Source organism: Taeniopygia guttata, chromosome 3 (genome assembly GCF_048771995.1).
Source record: "Taeniopygia guttata chromosome 3, bTaeGut7.mat, whole genome shotgun sequence".
Taxonomy (NCBI): Eukaryota; Metazoa; Chordata; class Aves; order Passeriformes; family Estrildidae; genus Taeniopygia; species Taeniopygia guttata.
In genome coordinates, this window is record NC_133027.1 from 5,831,283 (window position 1) to 5,852,176 (window position 20,894).

Consider the following 20,894-nt stretch of genomic DNA (forward strand, 5'->3'; position numbering starts at 1 on the left):
TTTTTTTAATTTTCACTCCCCCTGCCCCCCCCCCCCACCTTGAAACTGAAATAAGGACTGAAAGGGAATAAATTTTTTCTTCTTTTTTTTTTTCCCTTTTTTTTTTTTTTGGTTAATCTGAGGCACACTGCCACATCTGAAGCCACTTGGCTTATTATGGATTTCATGGAAACTGATTCCCTGAAAGTGTTTCCATATGTGTGTTCCCAATATATCCCATCCTTTTCTAAATGGGAGTACAAACTCGCACACGAGCTGGAAATGGCTTCAGGATGTGACAGAGAAGTCATATGACTGGAGTGGCACTGTGTGTGGCCCTCTCTGAAAGACACGGTGTCCTGTCTGCTGGCTCCTATCCTACAGTAGATCCAGTTTCAAAGAATATCTTCCTTCACGGCTTCTTAAAAACTCTTAATCAAGAACCAGCAAGGAATCCTCAGTCCTCAGGAGAGATGTCCATTAGTTGAATAAGATGCGAAAGGAAAATTTGGATGGGGAGGGAAAACGAGGGGTGTAAAGGGTGAAATAAAAGACCAATGCCAAGGGCTTCCCCCCCTTCCCTGTCCCTGCAAAACATAGTTCCTTTGTGTCTGGTTGAGGATCAGATGGTATTTCTGAGTTAGTAGCATGCAGTGGAAAAGTACAATTCATGACAACATTGGAAACAAATATTTATACTGGACAGTTAAGGCACATTTTTCTGAAAAGAAGAAAAAAAGAAAAAGAAGGAATAAAGTAGCTTGTGAGCCATGATGTATATTATCTTCCCATTCACTGGATTTACTCAGGATTCCTGTCCCGCTGCTCTCCAACGCCGTGCCTGCTCCGCAGCCCTGTGGTTTCACCCCCTTGCTCCATACAACACTCTGAGGTTGCTCTCCAAGAAAAGCCTCAAGTGCTGCTGCTGATGGCTTTCGGCTGGCGAAAAGCAGTGATGGCTGAAATTCAGGCAGGAAAAGCTGGGGAAAAGTGAGCGGAGAGCACTGCGCTCTTGTGTGCGTGTTTGTGCCATGCAGTGTTGCAGAGCTCCTGGACTTATTTCCAGGAAACTTTATTTACTGTTTGGTTCCAGTGCAGCGCATAGATGGCCTGAGACTTTAAACAAGTAGGGGGCTTTTGATACGCAGCCAGTTCCTTTCCACCCAAATCACCCGTGACAGCTCCAGACTGGAGTCACTGAGATGATATAGCAAAGGCTGAGAAGTTCAGAGGCTCCCCATCACACCAGGTCAACAGGCATCCACGGGTGGCAGGTCATAACCACCAACCCAGGATCTATTTCTGTAATGTGGCCATTTGTCCCCCTCCTGTGGTTCTCATTAGGAAGGTTTATAAATCCTGTATAAGTGAGGCAACATCTATAAATGCAACAGTGGTGGCTGAAGCTTCCACAGCTTTATTTCTACTCCCCGAAGACCATCTAGGAGGGGCTGGTTGTTACATTTTTCTATCTCTTGATGTTCCCTAAATTTTAGTTTTCTACCTATTGATGTTCCCAAATTTTTAGTTTTCTGGGCGTGCAGAGAACAGCCACCTGTGTTTCAGTGCTTAATGTCACCCAGCAAGACCTCAGCGCCTTAAGCTTCATCAGCAAAAAAGTGCTATTGAGGGAGGAGGACATGTAATGACAGAGCTCAGGCTGAAGAAATACAAAGAGACTCCAATTTTGGTGTTAAGCAATAGAACATCTCTGTTTGAGAAACGCTCTCCTTTTTTCACACTAGTGGTACTTTAATGGCCACTACTAACTATGTTATTTATGGGGTGTTTCTCCCAGCAAAGGGCTTAGGTGCAGCACCATAAATTCAATGAAAACATCTATCTGCAAATTAATCTGTGGTATTTTAAGTGCCAAAGACCTGTTACCTAAATACCCGGAGGCACCAGCGTGCAGTTTGCTGTGTGAACTGGGGTACTGAGGGACTATGAGAAGGGGTGCACTGGCATTAGGTTCTTGCCTGCTGTGTGTGAGGCTCTGAAAGGGTTAAAGCATTCCTTCCTCCCTCTGACTTTTGTGAGTCTGCTGTGCTTAATAATGTTGCAGTTTAAATGGTCCCAACTAGGCCTTGAAGTTAACACCTTGTTGAGGTGAAGAAAAGAGGAGGGCGGGGCAGTTCACACCTTTTCTGCAGCTATTGTTTGCCAGGAGACCTTTCTGGGGTGAACTGGGAGTAGAGGGGAGAAAATTGAGAAAAAAAATAATGTCAAATGCTTTTTTACTTTCTTTTCTCCTGAACTAAAGGGAGGGAAAAGAGCATTTAAAAACATATAATTTCCTATGATAAATGGTTCCAAATATCCAGATGACACATGCTCATCCGGAAAGTAAACCAGAGAGGGAGAAGCACGGTGCCTTATTTCTGTGATGCTGCATGGCCCTCGCCCTCCCAGCACGTAAAAACTCGCTGCTGGATGTGTGGGAGGAATGTCCCTGAGCTCCAGCACGAAGCTGAGCACCAGTGCAGGTTTGTGAGATCAGGACCTAACAGCTACAGCAAGGAATAGATACAAGAGGAGGTGTTTTGGGACCCCTGAGAATTGCAGTCCCAGGCTCAATTCTTCCAGAGGGAAGGTGGTAGTAGCTTTGGAGAGAGAGGCTTGCCTGGAAGAAAGCAGAAAGATAATGCAGTGTGTGATTCAATAAACAATTATTAACAAACACAGGGAACGAGAATTTAACAAAATGAAGAGCAAAGTAACACTGTCTTCCAATAAAGAAGGATGCTGGGGGAAAACCCAAAGAGACACAGATGGAGAATAATCATTCTCCCATTAAAATACACTGCAAAGGATCCTTCAGACTAGCAAAACTAGGAGCTCAGAAATTAGAAAATCTCAGTACTTACATTGCCTGTGCAACTTTAAATCAGTCTCATTCTGCTTATGCATTATATTACAAATTTTAATTACAGGATCACATGATACTTTTCCCACGGGATTCCTGTCTCATTCAGTGCACAGGATGGACAGTGCTAACTTAATGAGCAGCTCTTCAATATTTTGTTTGCTTCTTGTTCTTTGCATTTCCTCAGGCCTTGCTTATTGCAGAGCATTAAGTGCTGCTCTGAAGAAGGAATCCTTAATTTCTTGCTTGGCTTTGCTCTAATATTTCTGCCATTTGTATATAGTTCCCTGCAGTGTAATATTCCCAAGAAAAAAAAGAACCCTCTTTAGAAAGAGAAATGAGACTGACCTTAAGGTCTTGTGTCGTTCAGTGCACCCTCTGTGTCACCTACAGCACGATTTCAGTTCTGTCTGTATCCTTGTGTTCAGACCTGTGATCCCGTTGGCTTCAGCTGCAGCTGGGAATGTTTAGCACACGTGCAAATCAGAAGCCAACATCTTAGCTGCACATAGAAAATGAGGGAAGTGAAAATGGGATTTGGAGACATTTCAACTGAGTCATGTAGGAGCCATGTGGCAGAAACACATAAAATCCAGTTAACTCAGGAAATAATTGGGTCTCTCTCGCCTTGTTCACTTCACCCCTTCTGATTTCTTGGAGCAGTGGATCTGGGGAATATATAGACAATGGTCTTCTCTATTCCTCAACTCAGATACATCTCCAGAGGTGGCCAGCTTGGGCAGGTTAATGAGGAAGGAATAGAACCTGTGCAGCTGAATGCTTTGTCATAATGCTTTTGGAAAAGTAACTTGAATGCCGGTGTTTCCAAAGTTTCTCACTCTTCACATGGTAACCTTAATAATATCCCTTTGTTTGCCTCTGGTTATGTTTATAGTTTCTCAGATTTCTAAAAAAAAAGCAAACCCCAAATAATCCCACCTTCCCAAATTTTACTTTGCAATGTTATACAAACACCCACATTGTCTCCTTTCACTCAGGGTCCACCATTCCAAAGAATGGAGCCGTCAATGGACTGATCCTTTATTAGGCTGGCATGGGGACAGGTGGCAATGTCCCTGTGTTTCAGCAATGTTTGCAGAAAAAATGCTAGGACTTGTGACTCTTGGATTTCATTCCAGTCTCTAGACAAGTGTCTTTGTAGACTCTTCTGCCCATTTTTAGTCAGAGTGCTTACGATTTGTTCATATTTGGCTGGATTTTCATGGCAACATCTCTCACACAAAAGCCACTCCTATTCCAAAGTTCAAGTCCTTACTTCAAAGCATGGAACTGGTACAGCTTTTCAAAGGAAGGCTCCTCAGAGTTTAAGATTGGTAAAACAATGTATTTTTCCCAGCAGAAGAGTTTCAGCTGAAATTTTAAAAACAAATAAATGCATAAATCAAAATTTAGCCTGAGACAGACGCCCAGCATAGACAATTTCAGCCAGAACATTTAAAGTTTGGCAAAGCTGTAAGAGACTGAAATCGTCTCATCATGTGAAGTGTGTGGCATGTTTCATCCAAGGCGATATTATCAGCTGTAAGTAATCCAGGCTGCGTTTATAATTCAGAGACGTAGATGTTGGGGAAGGAAAAAACTATTTTAATAGGTCAATTAGTACAATGTCCCAGCCTGAATTGAACTGTTGAACAAAATCCCACAAAACCTAGTTTCAACTTCAGTAAATGTCTTAACACTGAAGTTCCCTGAAACACAAGGGAATCATTTAGCTACTGGTAAATAAATTTAACTATATGTTGCTGAATTTCCTAGAGACAGACTGTTCAGTGAATACAGCATACTCTGGTTTTGCATTGAAAGATCTGCATTGACTGGATGGACTAGAAATTTCCCTATGAAACATATACAATAGCCCAAGGGGACTTTTTTTTTTGTTAGTGACCATTTATAGCATTAAATAACAAAACAAATTGTAATATTTTTAAGTTATAGAAATGTCCTGTAAGTTTTTAAAGTAGATGTCAACTGGCTGTACCTACAAGGAGTTAATCTGTCCACAGTACATTATGATCTTTAATAATTGGGAATGATTGACCAAAGTGCTGTAAACCTGACAGAAATTTGTTGCCTGATTTTCTGCAAACCACAAGCACAGCATATTAATTGAGACCTGAGCATTAATTTGCACTAGCTTGCATCTGTAAACTGCAAAAGAGAAATGACCTTGGCAAACATGCAGCTGTGAATGGTGGAGCTGCAAAGCTGCAACAGGTAAAATTGTGTTTTAAGCGCAAATGCAAAACAATTTGAGCTGGCTGCTGGCAAATGCCCAGGTCTAGGGTTTTTAATGAGGCTTCTGCATCAAAATAAGTGAAGCCACATGGAATTTTAATTGTTCTTATTCTAAATATGAAACACACTGAAGCAGTATTCTTGAATCTGGGATGTTAGCATATATATTGGTATATTAACATGACCACTTTTCTGTTCTAAACATTTAGCTCTCAGAAAACTGGAGTGCTAGGCTATGTTATGAAGGAATCAGCCTGGAAAATTTAAAAATAGTTTAACCCGAACTTATTCAGATTTAAAGTGTTTTGATTTTTTCCAAAAATACGCCTTTTTATATATTTTCTTGTTATTTTTAAGCCCAGTCAGGTGATGATACTGTATAGGAGAATATCACTTGCTGTGCTCTTTGACATGTCTCTCTTTCTGGTGGCACAAAATAGAGTCTATTCTCTTTATACAAGTGTTGTTTTTCATTGTGGTGACCTCGATATAGAGCAGAGGGTCTGTGCTTCACCTATTTAGTGCAAGTTATCACGAGTGGGAATTCACAGATGCAAATGGTTTTCTTGATCTGACGGAGGAAAAATTAGCATAAAACTTTAATCCTCCTGGGGAGAGGAATAAATAAATTACTATAATAATATAGTTATTATATTATTAATTATATACCTGCACTGTCATGTTACTATATTGCTGATGCACATCACTGTTTGTGCACAGCTAGATATACAAAGATGGGTGCCATACCCAGTAGAACTATTTCTCTTCCCAGCCCAGCAAAGAGCTTAACATTTATAAATGAATAGGAGTCTGGGGTTTCCAAGTTAGAACCAACATCAACCTTAACATAAGGAGGCAGCACAGAGAAAGGAGGAGGAGAGTGAAAATGCATCAGCAAGATTGAACACCAGTGAGGGTGGCAAGAAGCTGAGGTTTAGAGCTGTCTTTTTATTAAGTTTCCCTTAGAAATGAAACTTTAGAACAGAGAACTTTTTCTGATCTTTAATAGTATCTTTACATAATGGAGATACAAGAAGGCTGGGAAAAAATCACATCCCTGTGCAGTGAGTTATGGAGACAGCAAAAGGCACTTGGGCAAAAGGGGAGTTGGAGAAGTGAATATGCAGGAGCTGTGCAGACACAGCCATGAGTGAGATAAGACAGGGTTATGGTTGTTTGGCCTTTGGGTAAATACGATTGTGCTTTACAAGCAACAGTAAAAACAAACAAGTGTGGATTTACTAGGGTACATAAGGAGGTCTGCAGCCCCACATTTGAAATGCCTACGTGTGGTGTGCACATTCCCAGTCATTCCACAGAGACATAATCTCTTGGCAGTACCATGAAGATAATATTTGGATCTAGCTCTGAAAGGGAGATTGCCTTTTAATGTGTAAAACTGTGTGGAGACCTTTGTATTAAGAAAAAAAGAGTATTGGTTGCAAAGAAACCAAAAATATCAATGTTCTTCTACACCCTTAGACTCACACCAATTCCTCCTTTGATTGTAAAAGCCTTGTTTAGCTTCTGTCAGGGCAAACTAAGAGCAACTCTGTTCATGCTGGGAGAGTTGCAATAACAATAAATTGAAAAATTAAAAAAAAAAAAAAGAGAATAAGCAGTAGTAGATTGAAACTCAGTATTTTGAGCAGCTGGGGAAATTATGTCTAACCTTATATTTCCAGATATGTATCAGACCTGTTCACAATATAAAGGATAGTGTTCCAAAATTGCAGCTTTGAATCTGGGTGGTATTGCCTCTGGCTATTGTTTGCAGTTGGGAACGAAAGAAGTTGCATCAAGTAGTAGAGTGTTTGCTGTAAACGTACAAGTTATATTACATTCCAGGGTGCTGTGATTGGAGGGGTTGATGATGGAGACAGACCCATTCACCCATAGGTCACTGATCCAGTCCCAGATAAAGATAATAGTAATCACATTGTCATCAGAGTTTAGAATGGGCTTTTACTGCCCACTTATAGCCCTGTGCTCAATATTGTTAGAGATGGAGGATTATAATCCCCAGGTTTCAGGCTGATTTGGAGGCTTGGCTGGCTGTGGGCCAGATCCTCCAGCCTAAACCCAAACTGTGCCTGAGCTTTGCCCCACTGATGCTTTTAGATATCACTGTAGGCATGGGTTCACTGAGCTGGGAGAACAGGTCAGAATAATGATCTAAATCCCAAAATGTGTCACACAAGGTGGCAGAGGCTGTGGAGTTTGCTGCTTACAGCAGAGTGGACCAGGAACAGGAGGGCTGGAGAGAACTTTCTTTTACACAGCAATATCAGCAGGGCAGATCTGAAGCCTGTCTGCAAGGAAAATCATTGCTTCATCTTAAACTGAGGATACACAGACCATTTCACTGTTTAGCACTTCAGTTTGGCATCTAGAAGATGCCATATTTTCCTTTTAGTTAAGTCAGGTTGAGCAGACTGACAAAGAGGTGAGTGAGCCCTTGGATCTGGAGGACTGTAAAGCTGTAGGAGTGTCAGCAGGAAGTGCAGGAAGGGTCCATTTGATTTCATAATTTTCCCCCTTTATTTACACCCTGGTCTTTTCAGCTCTCCATAAATATATGTGTTGCTGCATATTGGCCATTGCATTTGCCTCCTTCTGCTCTGTACTTCTTCATCAGGCTTTCTCTCTTTCACCCTGTCTTTTTCCCACACCCTCTTTGTTTTCCACTCTTCTGGCTCTCAGTACGAGCTTTCACCATCTTTGTCTTCTGCTCCTGTCCATCCCACAATCTCCTAAGCACATCACCAAGCTAACGTTTGCTTTCCAGTTCTGCTCCAAAGTTTTGGGTGTTTGATGTGGGATTAGAAATTAGGCAAAATGAGTTTACCCATCCCTGTTTTGCGTTAGTCTCCAATTCACAGCGTTACCATCCAGACGTTCACAGTAGTCAAAAACTGTGTGGTCTTTTTTTTTCAACCAGACTGCAGAGACTACATACAAAAACAAATTTTTTCAATGGCAAAAAGAGTGTTGGCCTTGTAATTTTCCATCAGCTTCTCTGAAGAATAAAATCTGCATCTTTTCTATCAGCTTAATGGCCTTGCCCATCCTTCGGATGCAGCAAACTGTTTTCTAGCCAAAGAAAGCAGCTGAGCGGATTCTCACCTAAATAAATTGAATTAAGGCAAGAAGCGGGTCTTAGTCACCCCCAGTGTAACTCCCCTGGTGTCAGTGGTGCAGTTAACTTGGTGTTGCCAGCTCTTGTAGCTTTACTACAAGTTGCAAAGTGATTTCTGCTTTTCGGGAAATCCCAGCTCCTGACAGCCTGTGCTGAGGTAGGAATCTCAGCTTTCGTGTGCAACCAGACCTGAGTTTCTCAAGAGGCTTGAGCGAAAAAACAGAGACACATGACCCTCAAAACTCTGAAATCAGAAGGCAAATCAACTCCAAGTCCACCTTTCTTTTTTGGCACTTTTTCAACCTCTTGATTTTTGAGATTTTTTTCCCCCAACCTGACTCATGACCTCTGAACACTTCAGTGCTGCTCCCTGCATTGGCATCAGTGGAGTTAGACCAGGGATGAGTTTGGCCCAGAACTTCTAGAAGACAGATGTATGACTCTGTTCCTTGCAATGTGTTGCTTGATATGATCTGCTGTTCTCTTGGGGGCCAAAAGAAGTGGGTTATCTTAGAAAAATAAAATTCTATCATCACGTGATACAAAAAATGGTATTTACAGAATTGTTTTCCCCCATCTTTTGTTATAATTTTTTAGGTGCTTCAGAGCTGGGCCCATTTTCAGATCCCAGGCAGTTCACAAGCATTTCATCCCTCACTGAGAGCCGCTTCTCCAACCCACGAATGCACTATCCAGCCACCTTTACCTATACACCGCCAGTCACCTCAGGCATGTCACTGGGTATGTCCGCAACCACTCACTACCACACCTACCTACCACCACCCTACCCCGGCTCTTCCCAAAACCAAAGTGGACCTTTCCAGACCAGCAGCACTCCATATCTCTACTATGGCACTTCATCAGGATCATACCAGTTCCCCATGGTGCCAGGAGGGGACCGCTCCCCTTCCAGGATGCTCCCGCCGTGCACCACCACGTCCAACGGCAGCACACTGCTAAACCCTAACTTGCCCACCCAGAGTGACGGGGTGGAGGCGGATGGCAGCCACAGCAGCTCCCCAACCGTCTTGAATTCTAGTGGCAGGATGGATGAGTCCGTTTGGAGGCCGTACTGAGATTTCTTCTGTAGCTGGCCCAACCTCCGCAAGCCAAAAAAAAAAAAAATCCACCAAACCACCAAATGGTCGACTAACTACGAAGTGCCTGTTTTTTGTTTCTTCTTTTTAAAAAAAAAAACAAACAGATTTTACCAATATGTGCAACTGTGTAGATGGGATGATAATGGCCATAAATAACACAAGAGTTACCAACATACCACAACCCATGTTTCAGATTGTGTGAATCAAAGCACATATTTTCTTTTTTTTTCCCCCGTTGGAAGCAATTTACCTTGTTTTATATTTAAAATGTACTTTCTACACACACACACACACACACACACACACACACACACACAAAATCACCCCCTCCCTTTTTAAATTTTTTTTTTGGAATTTTTCCTTCTTTTCTTTTTTCCCCCTAGAGTTTTTTAATAACTAGTGAGTACTTTTGCCAACAAGGAGAGAATGGACTCCCCGGCTATCAGGAGAAACATGGTGATGCAAGGCAAAGGCTGCATTCCCTTTTATTTTAATAAAAAACCAAAATTAACCATGAACTCCAGATACAGTTGCAATCATACAACGTATGGGACCCTCTCCACACCTGTAGTGCAATTCACCTGGTTTGTATTGGTGCACATAAAAAGGAAAGCAAAGAGCAAGTTGCTTCCATTTTGCTCTGATCCATTCAGATGAAAACAGCTGTCCCGAAAAACTCTGTCCGAGCCTTGCTGCGGATAACAGTTGGAATTTCTGTGTTCATTGCTTTCTTGGTTTGTTTTTGGGTACTTAAAGAGAATGAGTTTTCAAGTTAGGTGAGCCAACCCCGGGGTTTCCTTTTTGCTTTTGTATCCGTTCGTTTTGCCTTCGATTAGCCAAAAACCAAAAATAATAACCAAAACCTTGAAAAACAAAAAAAACAAAATGTTATTACTTATGCAAAATATGAGAATGGCAATATATATTACTAGAGCCAAAATGGTATACATAGTATTTGTGTTCGGCTATGTTCTTTTTTTATTTTTTTTTAAATTATAAATGTGTAAAATTTGAGGTTGTTTGCTAACATGAATCATCATTTAAGTTTAAAAGAAAATATTTATAATTATTTAATGACATTTGGACCCTTTAAACTTTTCTTAATGTAATGATATATTGACTTCGGTCTCTAAAAGTGTTTTTTGTTTTGTTTAGGTTTTTTTTATTACATTTCTGCAATAGTGTAGACCTCAGACCTTTACCCAACTCTGAAAAGCAGTTCCAGTGTGAACCAGTTTACAATGTGACTTAAAAACAACAAACACAACCTAAATGCATCCACATCAAATGATCTTGGATGTAGGATCTTTTTATATAACTTATGAAGGAAATATTGTGTTTAAAATATTTTTATTAGCTGTCTGGTTGCCTTCAACACAGTCTTGCCTTTTAATCAGTAGTTGTGGAGACACTGGAAAAATGGTAGGAAGGATGAAATATTTTCCACCCTTCCCCTAATTTCTTCTTCTCCAAGGATTTTTTTCTCAGAACTTCAAAATTTGAAAATATTAATATTTAAAATGGTCTATTTTGACAGCATAATTTGGATTTCTACAGGGTTTTTTTTTTCCCAAAGAAAAATCAAAACTGTTTCAAAGCCCATATTTTGCAAATGATGAATTGTTAAATATCTCAGAAGTGGGATTAAGGGAGAAATGGTGAAACATTTTCCCCTCCCCTTGCAATTTCAGCCCACTCGGTGGAAATTAAAAGTTTTCAAACTTGAGACAGAAACTGCCTGGTAGCGAGTCACCACCCGTTAGCATTCAATGCAGGAGCCGTGCAGATGCTGTGGTGGCTCTGAAGCTGATGTGGCTGTTGCCGTGTTAGAGGGATGAGGACAGCAACACTCACCTCTGCCCACACCGAAGACACAAACTCACCTTCAAAGCCACCCTGGGGCTCCCAGGGGTGGTACAAGCAGAGCAGCCTGCACCCAAACCCCAACCTGTCTGTGGCCAAACTACCCCCAAGAGAGGCCCCAGTTCTGCCCAGCCCAGGGCTGGCATGGCAAGCAAGGAGGTGCCATGGCATCGGTTGGGCATGGTGGGAGCTGAGTCACCTTTCCCACGCTCTCTCCAGGCAGGTGTTAAGCCTGGCTTAGTGGGATGTTCAGCACGTGCCAGTGGGCTTGGCCAAAGCTCCCTCCTTCCACTGCCTCAGTCACTGCTGCCCACAGCTTCCTCCAAGCTGCTCCTTGGGGGATCTTTGGCTACCTCCAAAGTATGGCAGTAAATCAACGTTGGGCACAGCCACACAGAGCTGGACACCACCCTCACTGCTCGTTAGCAGCGAAGCTGTTAAACGAGCTGCCATTAGCATGGTACAGCCCTCCAATCTGCGTGATGACGTGCTCTTAAGGATAATAAATTAATAAAGTCTTTGCCTTCTAAAGGTTGTATACCAAGTATGCTTAAAGTATAAGTAAGACACTTTGTTTTTCTTCTAATACTTAGTTTTCCTTCAAAGATGGAAGCTGTAATTGATTCTATTTATTGTTGGTTTGTGGTAGCTTGAAGCATACCACTGTCCATTTATTTGTAACTGTAAAGTAACGTTTGTTAGTCTCAGCAGCACTTAAAAAAACAGTGTCTGGTTACACATTTCAGTTTTGTTTTTTGTTTAGTAAGCAAGAGAAAAAGAGATGTACTGCCAGTGCAAGCTGTTTCCTATTTAATAAAAGGTACTATATTTGTACATTATTTGTTATTGCTGAGAAGGGCTTTTTAAGGTTTACTGTATGCATATTAAGTAATTTTTAGGGTGCTTTTGTGTCGAAATGTTGTTAAGAGTGGCTGCAGGCAGCAACCCAGATTTTCTTTTTTTTTTTCTTAAGACTTTGTTGTAAAATTCAAGCACTTGGTTTTTGTTTCTGGATAAATCCAGCACAGACCAGACTTTTGTTTTGCCCAATACCGACAGGACTCTGTTTGTGTCCCTACGGTTTTTCAACTGGACCTTTAGGGACAAACGTTGAAAACGTTTCTCTGCCCAGTCAAGGCGCACGTGCCTGATCAAGTCGATTGGTGCCCTCGTCTGACCTGGCTCTGCCTGCTTGAGATAGGAAGGAAAGGATTTTCTAAGTACCTGTGGACAGAGGAGCACCAGCCTCTTGACCTTCAGTAGATCCCCATGCTGCTGAACCCTCCTGGTGCCTTTGGAAAATCTGTCCCAATACATCAGGCTGGTCATGGAGGGAGTTGTACAGGCTGAGGCAGAGATTCTCATCAGAGCTTTTAGAAAATGCTTTCAAGTTCACTTGGAAATGTTCTTGGATCAGATTTTCAGACCCAACCGGTGCTATGTAGTGAATCATATCAATTTATCTGAGCTTTTGTGAGGTGCTTGGCATCGCAGAATGGAGTTTTCTAAAAGGTACGACAGCCCTTCCCTTCGGGCAGTGGCAATCTTTGGCACCGGTCATAGATTTAAAGAAAAAAAATTGTCTTTTTTTTTATCTTCCAGCATCTTATCCTACCAAAGACTTACTTACACAGCACAGCAGGCACAATGTCCCTTTTGCTGAACGAAGGATTAAATCCTCCTCTCCCTCCTTCTAAGGGTAACCAGATCGGGTGCAGTGGGTAGGGACAGAAGACTAAAGCAAATTATTTATCCAACAGTATCATTCACGTGCTGTTTATAATTTCTTTTAAAATCCCAGCTGCTGTGTCTTTCTTAGCATTGAACCTTTGTTGCCAGCAGTCCCCTGAGCAAAGATTTACCAGTTTCCACAGGTACCATCTGGAGTGGGGAGAATTTTTGCACTTTCACCCTGAGCAAAGCAAGGCTCAGCCCCATGCTGGGCTGCAGCAGCAGCAAGCCATGAGCAAAAGCAATAATTAAACCTGGATCAGCCATGAGCTCAAAGAAGTCCCATTCTCTGCCCCCCTGAATTTCTTTTGTTTTTAAATAGAATGCATTTCAGTTTAACATTTTCTGAGAACTTTTTTTAGATGTTTGTTTACTTCCATGTTTACAGATAACTCTTTGCTTTTTTTTTATGCAGTACTTTTAAGTATAACAGCCAAAACCATACTTTTACAGTAACTTTAGGTAATATGAGTGACATTCCAATTTTTTTTTTGTTGTTAAATATGCTTTACCAATCTTGAATTTCCGCTGGAACAAAATATTTGTAGCATTTTGTGTAAATACGAGCTTTAATTTTTTATTTTTTCAAATGCTGTCACCCAAGATTTGCTTTTCATGCACATATTGTACAAACACTCTGCTTTATGCCACAGACGATGATTGTGGATCAGTTTACTTCAACTTCAAAGGGACTATTTGTATTGTATGTTGCAACTGTAAATTGAATTGTTTGGCATTTTCTCATGATTGTAATATTAATTTGAAGTTTTAATTTCATTTTCAATAAAATGGCTTTTTTTGTTAATGTTCTTCTATGCTTGTTTTTCTTCCTTGTCTCTTCTTGGCACCAGGCAGGGTAAAGCAAGCACACGATAGGCCATGGGACCAGGCCATCTGTGGCTGACCCATTAATTTCTGCAGCGGTTCAGTTTTCAACTAAATATAAAAAACAAGTTTCCACCCTGTATGGTGAAAGACATCTTCTAAACCTGATCTCAAATGTCGCTTCTTTTCCTGAACCTGCAAATTATCGAAAGTTGTGTTTCTTAGAGGAGTGCAAACTGCTCTTGTTCATCTTGCTAGGCCACTCACTCTGGAACCGAACAACTGGCATTACCCAGAGCATTCCCAGGGAAAACTGGGATAGATTTCTAAACTGGGAGGGAGGGATTTGGATTTGTGATGCTTTTCCATGATGGGGTTTGAGCTATCACCACCTCTTCCTGGTCAGACCTGAGGAATGAAGTCCCAGATAATCTTGTGATTTGCGTGGCCTGAGGCAAGAATAGTTTTCAAGCAGCAGAAGATGTATGGATTGGGAGGGGACTGAGGGAGGAGGCTATTTTTCCTCCAGTTTAGTGTGAGGTGTAGGAGGAGATGCAGCTAATGAAAGTGAGGTTAAGTTCACCCAAGGCTGTCTGCAGGAGGAGAGGACAGGAGTTGTGTGCAAGCTTGTGCCTGGTTTCATAGTAAGTTCTTATCCTTTTTAGATATTTCTTGAGTCTGTGGAAGAGAAATAGTAGCACAGTGACGTGACGTTCTGATCGTTTAGAGAAACCATTTACTGTGAAGTTGAAATGTCACTGATATGGACTTTGGGAGCTCTTGTTGGCTTTACCATGGACCTACATATTTCTTGTGTGGTGGGTAAAGCTTCAGGCTGTTTCATTCCAGCTCATAATCCAAGTCTTGATTGTAGGGAAGCTTGATCCAAAAGTAAGGGATCAAGCAAACCAACTAATGTTCTGTGATGTAGTTACAATAGAAATTGTTTTGTGGGGGACTCATGCTGCAAGCATTAGTGCTAAGGCTTTCTGCTGCCCTCTGGCACACAGATTAACCCATCTCAGCTTCTCACTGCCCAGAGGGACCCTCATTATAGTCTTGCTTTCATGGTCACTTAATCCAGATTCTCATCAATGGAAATAAAATTTTTTTCTCTGTCTTGTATGGTGAAGTGCTGGAGCAGGTGCCATGGGAGTTTGTGGCAGTTCTGTTCCTGGAGATTTACAGGACCCAACTAGTAAAGCAAGGAACAACCTGGTCTGACCTCCAAGCTTAGGCTGCTTGAGCAGGAGGTGGATCTGGAGACCTCCCACGATCCTTTCCAAATTATCCCATGGGCCTGGGAGGCAGGTTGGGAGCTGCCTGATATAGGTTGTTGTCTGAGATAAAAACTGCATGTGTGACTGTCTGGAGAACACATATTCAGCTAAATGAAATCTGAATAAAAAGGTTGGACAAGATTAGACTCATTCATAGGCAGGTTACTGAGGAGTTACAGTGAGCTCTCTTTTCATAGAATCATAGAATGGTTTGGGTTGAAAAACACCTTAAAGATCAGGTTTTTTGGTTTCTGCACATTTCTCTGGGATATCTACAGCAGATATGATCAGCACAAGGCCTGATAGGTCTGAACCATCCCTTCAACCCAGTACAGTAGTTTCCACTGAACTTCCCCATGCTGGGGATGTTGGTTTTGATTTTTTGTTTACCCTGCAACTTAAGAAGGCAACTCTTTTGCCTTAGCAAAGAAATCAACCACTTTGGAGGCAAGTTACCACCACTGGCAAACATGGAGGACAACCTTGTACAGAGACATGTGGAGTGGTGGGGGCAGATAAAACTCAGATTTCTTTAGGAGACAAGAGTTAGAGACATTTCCTGCAAGGAGTGGTGACTGTTGTTTTCCCCATCTTTCATTGTCAATAAATAGCATCTTGGGTTTGGGTTCTGAGGGTTGAAACATCATCTCTGAATTGCTGGAGTCTGGCCTTGCTGGTCCCACACAGTCCTACACTGCCTCTCCCTGCTGGCCTCAGTTTTAACTTTTTAATTTCCTGCGCCTGTGAGCAACACTGGAAGGGCTCAGAGCAGACACAAGCCTAAATCTGCCTTTTTTGTGCCTAAAACAAGCTCTTTGGGAGAGGTGGGGGTGAGAAGAAGCAGGGTCTGACTTTATGGTTCAGCACCAAACCCTGTCCTGACACCAAATAAAACATTCATCAAGCTGTTTATTGGGGAAAAGAAGGAAATAACCTCAGTTATATATCCAAGGATTGACATGAACTGCCTAGTTGCCTTCTGTATCATTGGAAGGAAATGTATTGATATTCTGGGGTGAAAGCACTCCCCTGGGTAACCTCTCACAGATGACCAGTGTTCTGCAGCATGTGGGGGGTCACACTAGAACATGTATTTATTGGGTAGGGGTGCAGTGAGGGTGTCCAGCTCAGACACTCACCACTTGGATGAATGCTTGCAGAGGAGAGCCCAAGAGCATTATTCAGTAGAAACATTTGTTGGATGCGTTAAAAATTATAAACAAATCTGTTAGAAATGCATAATCCTTGGACAGGCGATGGGGACAATTATGACATAAAATTATGGGAGCAGGTTGAGCATTTCTACTCAACAACTTGAAGAAAAGTTTTAGCACAAGCTTAAACCAAAAATTTAAATATTTAGCTTGATCCTTCTGTGATGATTTTTTCTCTTTAGATCTACTGGTGCAATGTCAGTCTGGGATGTGTGGAGATGTTCACATGAGGCCTCTTTGTCACACTTAATGACTTTGAAGGGGTAAATCTCAGTATTCACCCCTCTGGGAATAAGAAATTGTTAGTGCCAGTAACAGATAAAACCACAAGATAGAAAGAGAGCAAATTCCAATCTTCTGAAAGCTATCGGTGATCTGATGCATTGCAAACAAATTACTTGAGATGTACAACATAATTTAAAATTGAAGTTCTCAGGTCTGCCATGCTGCTCCTGTGCACATCTATTGTATATGTTACTTAATGTACATGCCACCTGCATTTTGCATGTTGACTGTGTTACCTAAATAACAAGTAGAGTTGAATTTCTCTACTCCAGTTGTGTGAGAGTTTTGAAAATCCTATAAGTATATTTGTAAGAACTTCTAAATATGAGACAAATTAGTTTTACTTCTGTAGTTGAGAAATTTCAGCATCAATTGTGGTTCTCCAGACAGCCTGTGACTCTTCTTTTAATGCCTCAGTTACCCTAAATATAGATCAGGGATTTTGTTATTTTCCTGGTGTGACAGGGTGTCTTATGGGCTCCATGTCTACAAAGATCTTTGAACTTTGGTTGTTACTGTCGTTGTTGTTATTTAGCTTTTTTACTACAAATCCAGTGTTTGGTCTCACACCATTGGATAGCGTCCTTTGAAGCAACACAATTCTAAACCACATGTTTATAAAAAAAATGACCCAGTTTCCAGACTGCTGATCTGGTCAAGTAACAATGTGGAGCTAAGGCCAAGTTGTGCTGCCTCAACAGATTTACTCAGGATTTGCAGTGGGGCAGGAAGAAAAGCAGAGATCTCTGCAGTCCGTGGAGGCAGCCCTTGGCTGTTCCCTCCCGGCCGCTCACTCGGGATGAGCAGCTGGATCTTGTGGGATGTCCCAACACTTAGAGAAAAGCAAAGAGCCCATGTTAATGTTGATACACCGCAGCAACTTGCCAGTGATTAATGTTTGCCACAAGGCCAAATTCAGCTGGTGATTATGGCAGGAAAGATCAGCTGATGTCTCTCTATTAATAGTCCCGCGGTTTTGGATGCAGCATTTCCTTACCCGTGTGGGTGTAATCAATGAAGGGTCACTGGAGTGCTGTTTGAGTGAAGTGAAGGAGCCTCTGTTGGTCTCCTGACTCAAGGGAGGCTTGATGCAGGACCACAGACAACAGATCCTCTCAGCAGGGCTGTGCTCAGCAAGTTTTGGTGTCTTCTAAGCATGGAGATAAAGACAGGGCTTCAGTGGAGCATTCTATGCTCCCAAGCTTCTCCTGCTGTCCTCCTCCAACCTTCCAAAGTGCAGTTGGTGACTTTTTTCACGAGCCTCTGCATCAGGATTTGGTTTGTCCCTGCCTCTGACTTTGGACACACAAGGTGCAATAAGGGTTTAAAACCTTGTTGATCTATAGGGATCCAGTGCTTAATGACCCCTCCTTTTTCCCTCAGCTGTATTCATAGAATCACAGAATGGTTTGTGTTGGAAGAGACCTTAAAGATTATCTTGTTCCGCAGCAAAGAATCTGTTCCGAATATCTCCTCGAGCCCCTCCCTCTGGCAGTGGGAAGCCACTCACCCATGTCCTGTCATTCCACGCCCTTGTGCAAAGTCCCTCTCCACCTCTCTTGGAGCCCCTTTAGGTACTGGAAGGTGCTGTGATTATTCCTCCAGCCTGTGACTTTAGGGCTCTATGAAATATAAAATCAAAGGCTAAATACTGAGGCAACTCCTCAGCCCCCCGCAGCTTGTTTACTTTTTGATTTCCAAAGAAGTCCTTGGTAGCTGAAAATGATGTTGCTACATCCAAACTCTGAGACAGCTTCTTCCAGGAAAACTTATTTTTTATCCCTGCTCCTGGATGTGAGGCTGGTTGGCAAACTTCTGGAAATAGGAAAACCAGGCATCAGCAGAAGGGATAAAAAAACATAAGTAATCCAGACAGATCTCAGGAAGCCTGGGTGCAAAGGATCTTTGTCCATTTATTACCAGTAGTGATGTTCTCCTAAAAGAGCAGGATGCTCTCATCTTTTAATAGTAGCCAGACCAGATGCTAAACTCTCTTCTGCAAATACTGTAAAAGTGAGGAAAACAGCTGATTTCTGTTAAGATGAACACACCAGAAGAATAAGCAAAAAAAGTATGAGAAATCTCCTGAGGTCTGTCTTTGCAGTGCTGCTTAGCAGTTGGATTTTAAAGTCAGGACAGAAAATCCAGCCTGTGCTTCTGTCCCTTCACTGATCTGTTGCTGTGTGTGGAGAAGGAATTCCTTCATTGTCTGGGGATTTGGAACAGTGCTGGCAGGGATCTCACCCTCTTTTTTACAGAGCTGCAAAATTCACAGCTTTTGGGGAGTTGTAGAAAATACCAATTCAACAAGAATTTGCTTGACTTGCTCCTTATCATAGAAAATGGTTCCATGCTGAGTAGGGGCCACTAGTTTAAAATGGCATTTTTGTTCCATCTTTTTTTGTACTTTCCTCTCCGCCCTGTTTTTGTTCTCAGTATTTTTTATTTGTGTGGAAGACATTAATTCAAAGTCCTTGATAAAGACAGGGTTGGGGTTTCATAAGGCATTGTGTTGAGCATTAAGGAAGATGCCTGTGCCTCTCTGCCTCTCTTCACACTGCCCCTTCAATCCTCTTTTCCTTATGTTCAGCACAGGCACTTGAAGTCATAGTAAAATCACTCATGTTTGTAATGTGCTTATAGGTATTGGATGGAAAGTGCTAGAGAAAAGCAGAGTTCATGGTGACATGATATTTTGTATTTCTGGGATGGGGCAATGCCCAAGAAAATTAATTGACTGTGTATCATTGCCACACATTTTCTCAGATGCTGAATGGCAGTCCTCACAAACAGTTCCTAGAAACCAGAAAAAAACCTATTGTGAAATGATGGGAAGAACTCATTCAGTGTTTAGGATTGCTGCCTCATGACTGCAGATAAAATTGTTTATGAAGAGCTTGTGCAACTCTTTTCCATGCCAAAAAGAGTAGGTTTGGTACGTGCTATTTCAAACCTCCCTGTCTCTGCCTGACCAAAAGGATCCCCCACCACTGTTATTTTCATAAGTTTACAACTAAGAACTTGTTTTGATTGTTCCATTTTACAGGACACAGTGACTTTTCTTTTTTCTGTGCACTGCTTTTGTTTGTAAAGGATGTTTTTCTGGGGATGGTCATGTCAAGACTGGCATTTTATTGTGGGCATCTGCAGTGCATGAGCTCCTCCATGCTGGAAAATACCAGCAGATAATGTGCTGATGTTCTGCAGCATTACCTGATTATTGTGGATTTACAGAGCCAGGTGTGTGTGGCACAGAGGGACAGACCTAGTGCCCACCCTGTGTTGCAGCACCTGCTGTGAAGGATGGAAAGAGGATCCTCCACTCATGGCTGAGGGCATGTTCTCCTGCTCAGAGACACCTGCCTGTATCAGGTCTCACCATCTGGAGAAAATTTAAAATAGAGAGAGATAATTTAGGTCACCTGCAGTGTGACAGCCAAGAGACAGGAAAACACAAACCACTGGTATTTGAACTGACCATGGTGTGCAAGAGATGACACCTCCCCAGGGCTGCTCAAGTGAGGTCACTGGGGACTTGCATCCTTCTATCGCTGTGGGGCTGAGGGGTGAAATCCTGGTGAAGATGGACAAATGAATGCATGCCATAAACGAAAGTCATCTCAGATGCAAATCACCATGCTCAGATCCTGGCTTTACAGTGGAAGAAGTAGGGCCCTGAAACCTCCCCCTCTTCCAGCTCCCCAAGCAGGTATTGAATGTGTAGGGTCAGTGTGCAGATCTTACATTTGGCTCTGTCAAAAAGCAGAGATAAAACTGGAACCAGTTTGCACTAGATTTGCTAAAGTCACTGCCAGATTTAATGTCACTATTGGCGCTTTGGCATTTCAGTTACTGCCTTGTTAAATTATTTTAAACATAAACCCACAGGAACTGCATGAAGGGATCCATCCCTTTCCTCAGTGTATAGCTGGCCTCATCACTGGTACACGCAGTGCTTATCCCATCCCACTGCTTCCTTTCAGCCCCACAATGGGGTTGTGGACCAAAATCAGGGAAAACTGTAGCAGCCTGGCTGGCATCCCTTAGTCCTGGAGACACATGAAAAGGTGCAGCCAAGGATAATACTGAATTTGCAAAGGTTTGGTGCTAAAGATGAGAATGACCACAGACCTCAGGCCTTGCAAATGAAGCGTCAAAGTCATTTCTCCAGTGCTTCTTTGCCACAACAACTGCAAATAAGAAAACAAACCTCAAAGACGGAAGACATGAAGTTCAGAAACACATCCACACCCATGTGCAATATGAGAAAGGGGGCAACCAAATTTGCAGCTGTCTCCCAGAATGAAAAGGAGTTCACTTCTGAGAATATTTTCTTAAACTCACTCTCTTCTTAAG

At 42.1% G+C, this 20,894-nt stretch overlaps 1 protein-coding gene across 4 annotated transcripts in view; it reads left to right on the forward strand.

The window, feature by feature from the left end:
• RUNX2 (RUNX family transcription factor 2) overlaps positions 1–20,894 on the forward strand; it is a 158,394-nt gene that overhangs the window by 80,334 nt on the left and 57,166 nt on the right. For 2 of the 4 annotated variants that reach the window (XM_002190851.6, XM_030269920.4), the window contains one exon: positions 8,838–13,739. The exons of the other annotated variants lie outside the window; for them this stretch is intronic. In XM_002190851.6, the coding sequence (XP_002190887.2) occupies positions 8,838–9,316 (479 nt within the window). In that variant the 3' untranslated portion in view covers positions 9,317–13,739. Of the gene's footprint in view, positions 1–8,837; positions 13,740–20,894 lie in introns of those variants that run through there. 4 annotated transcript variants of the gene reach the window in all.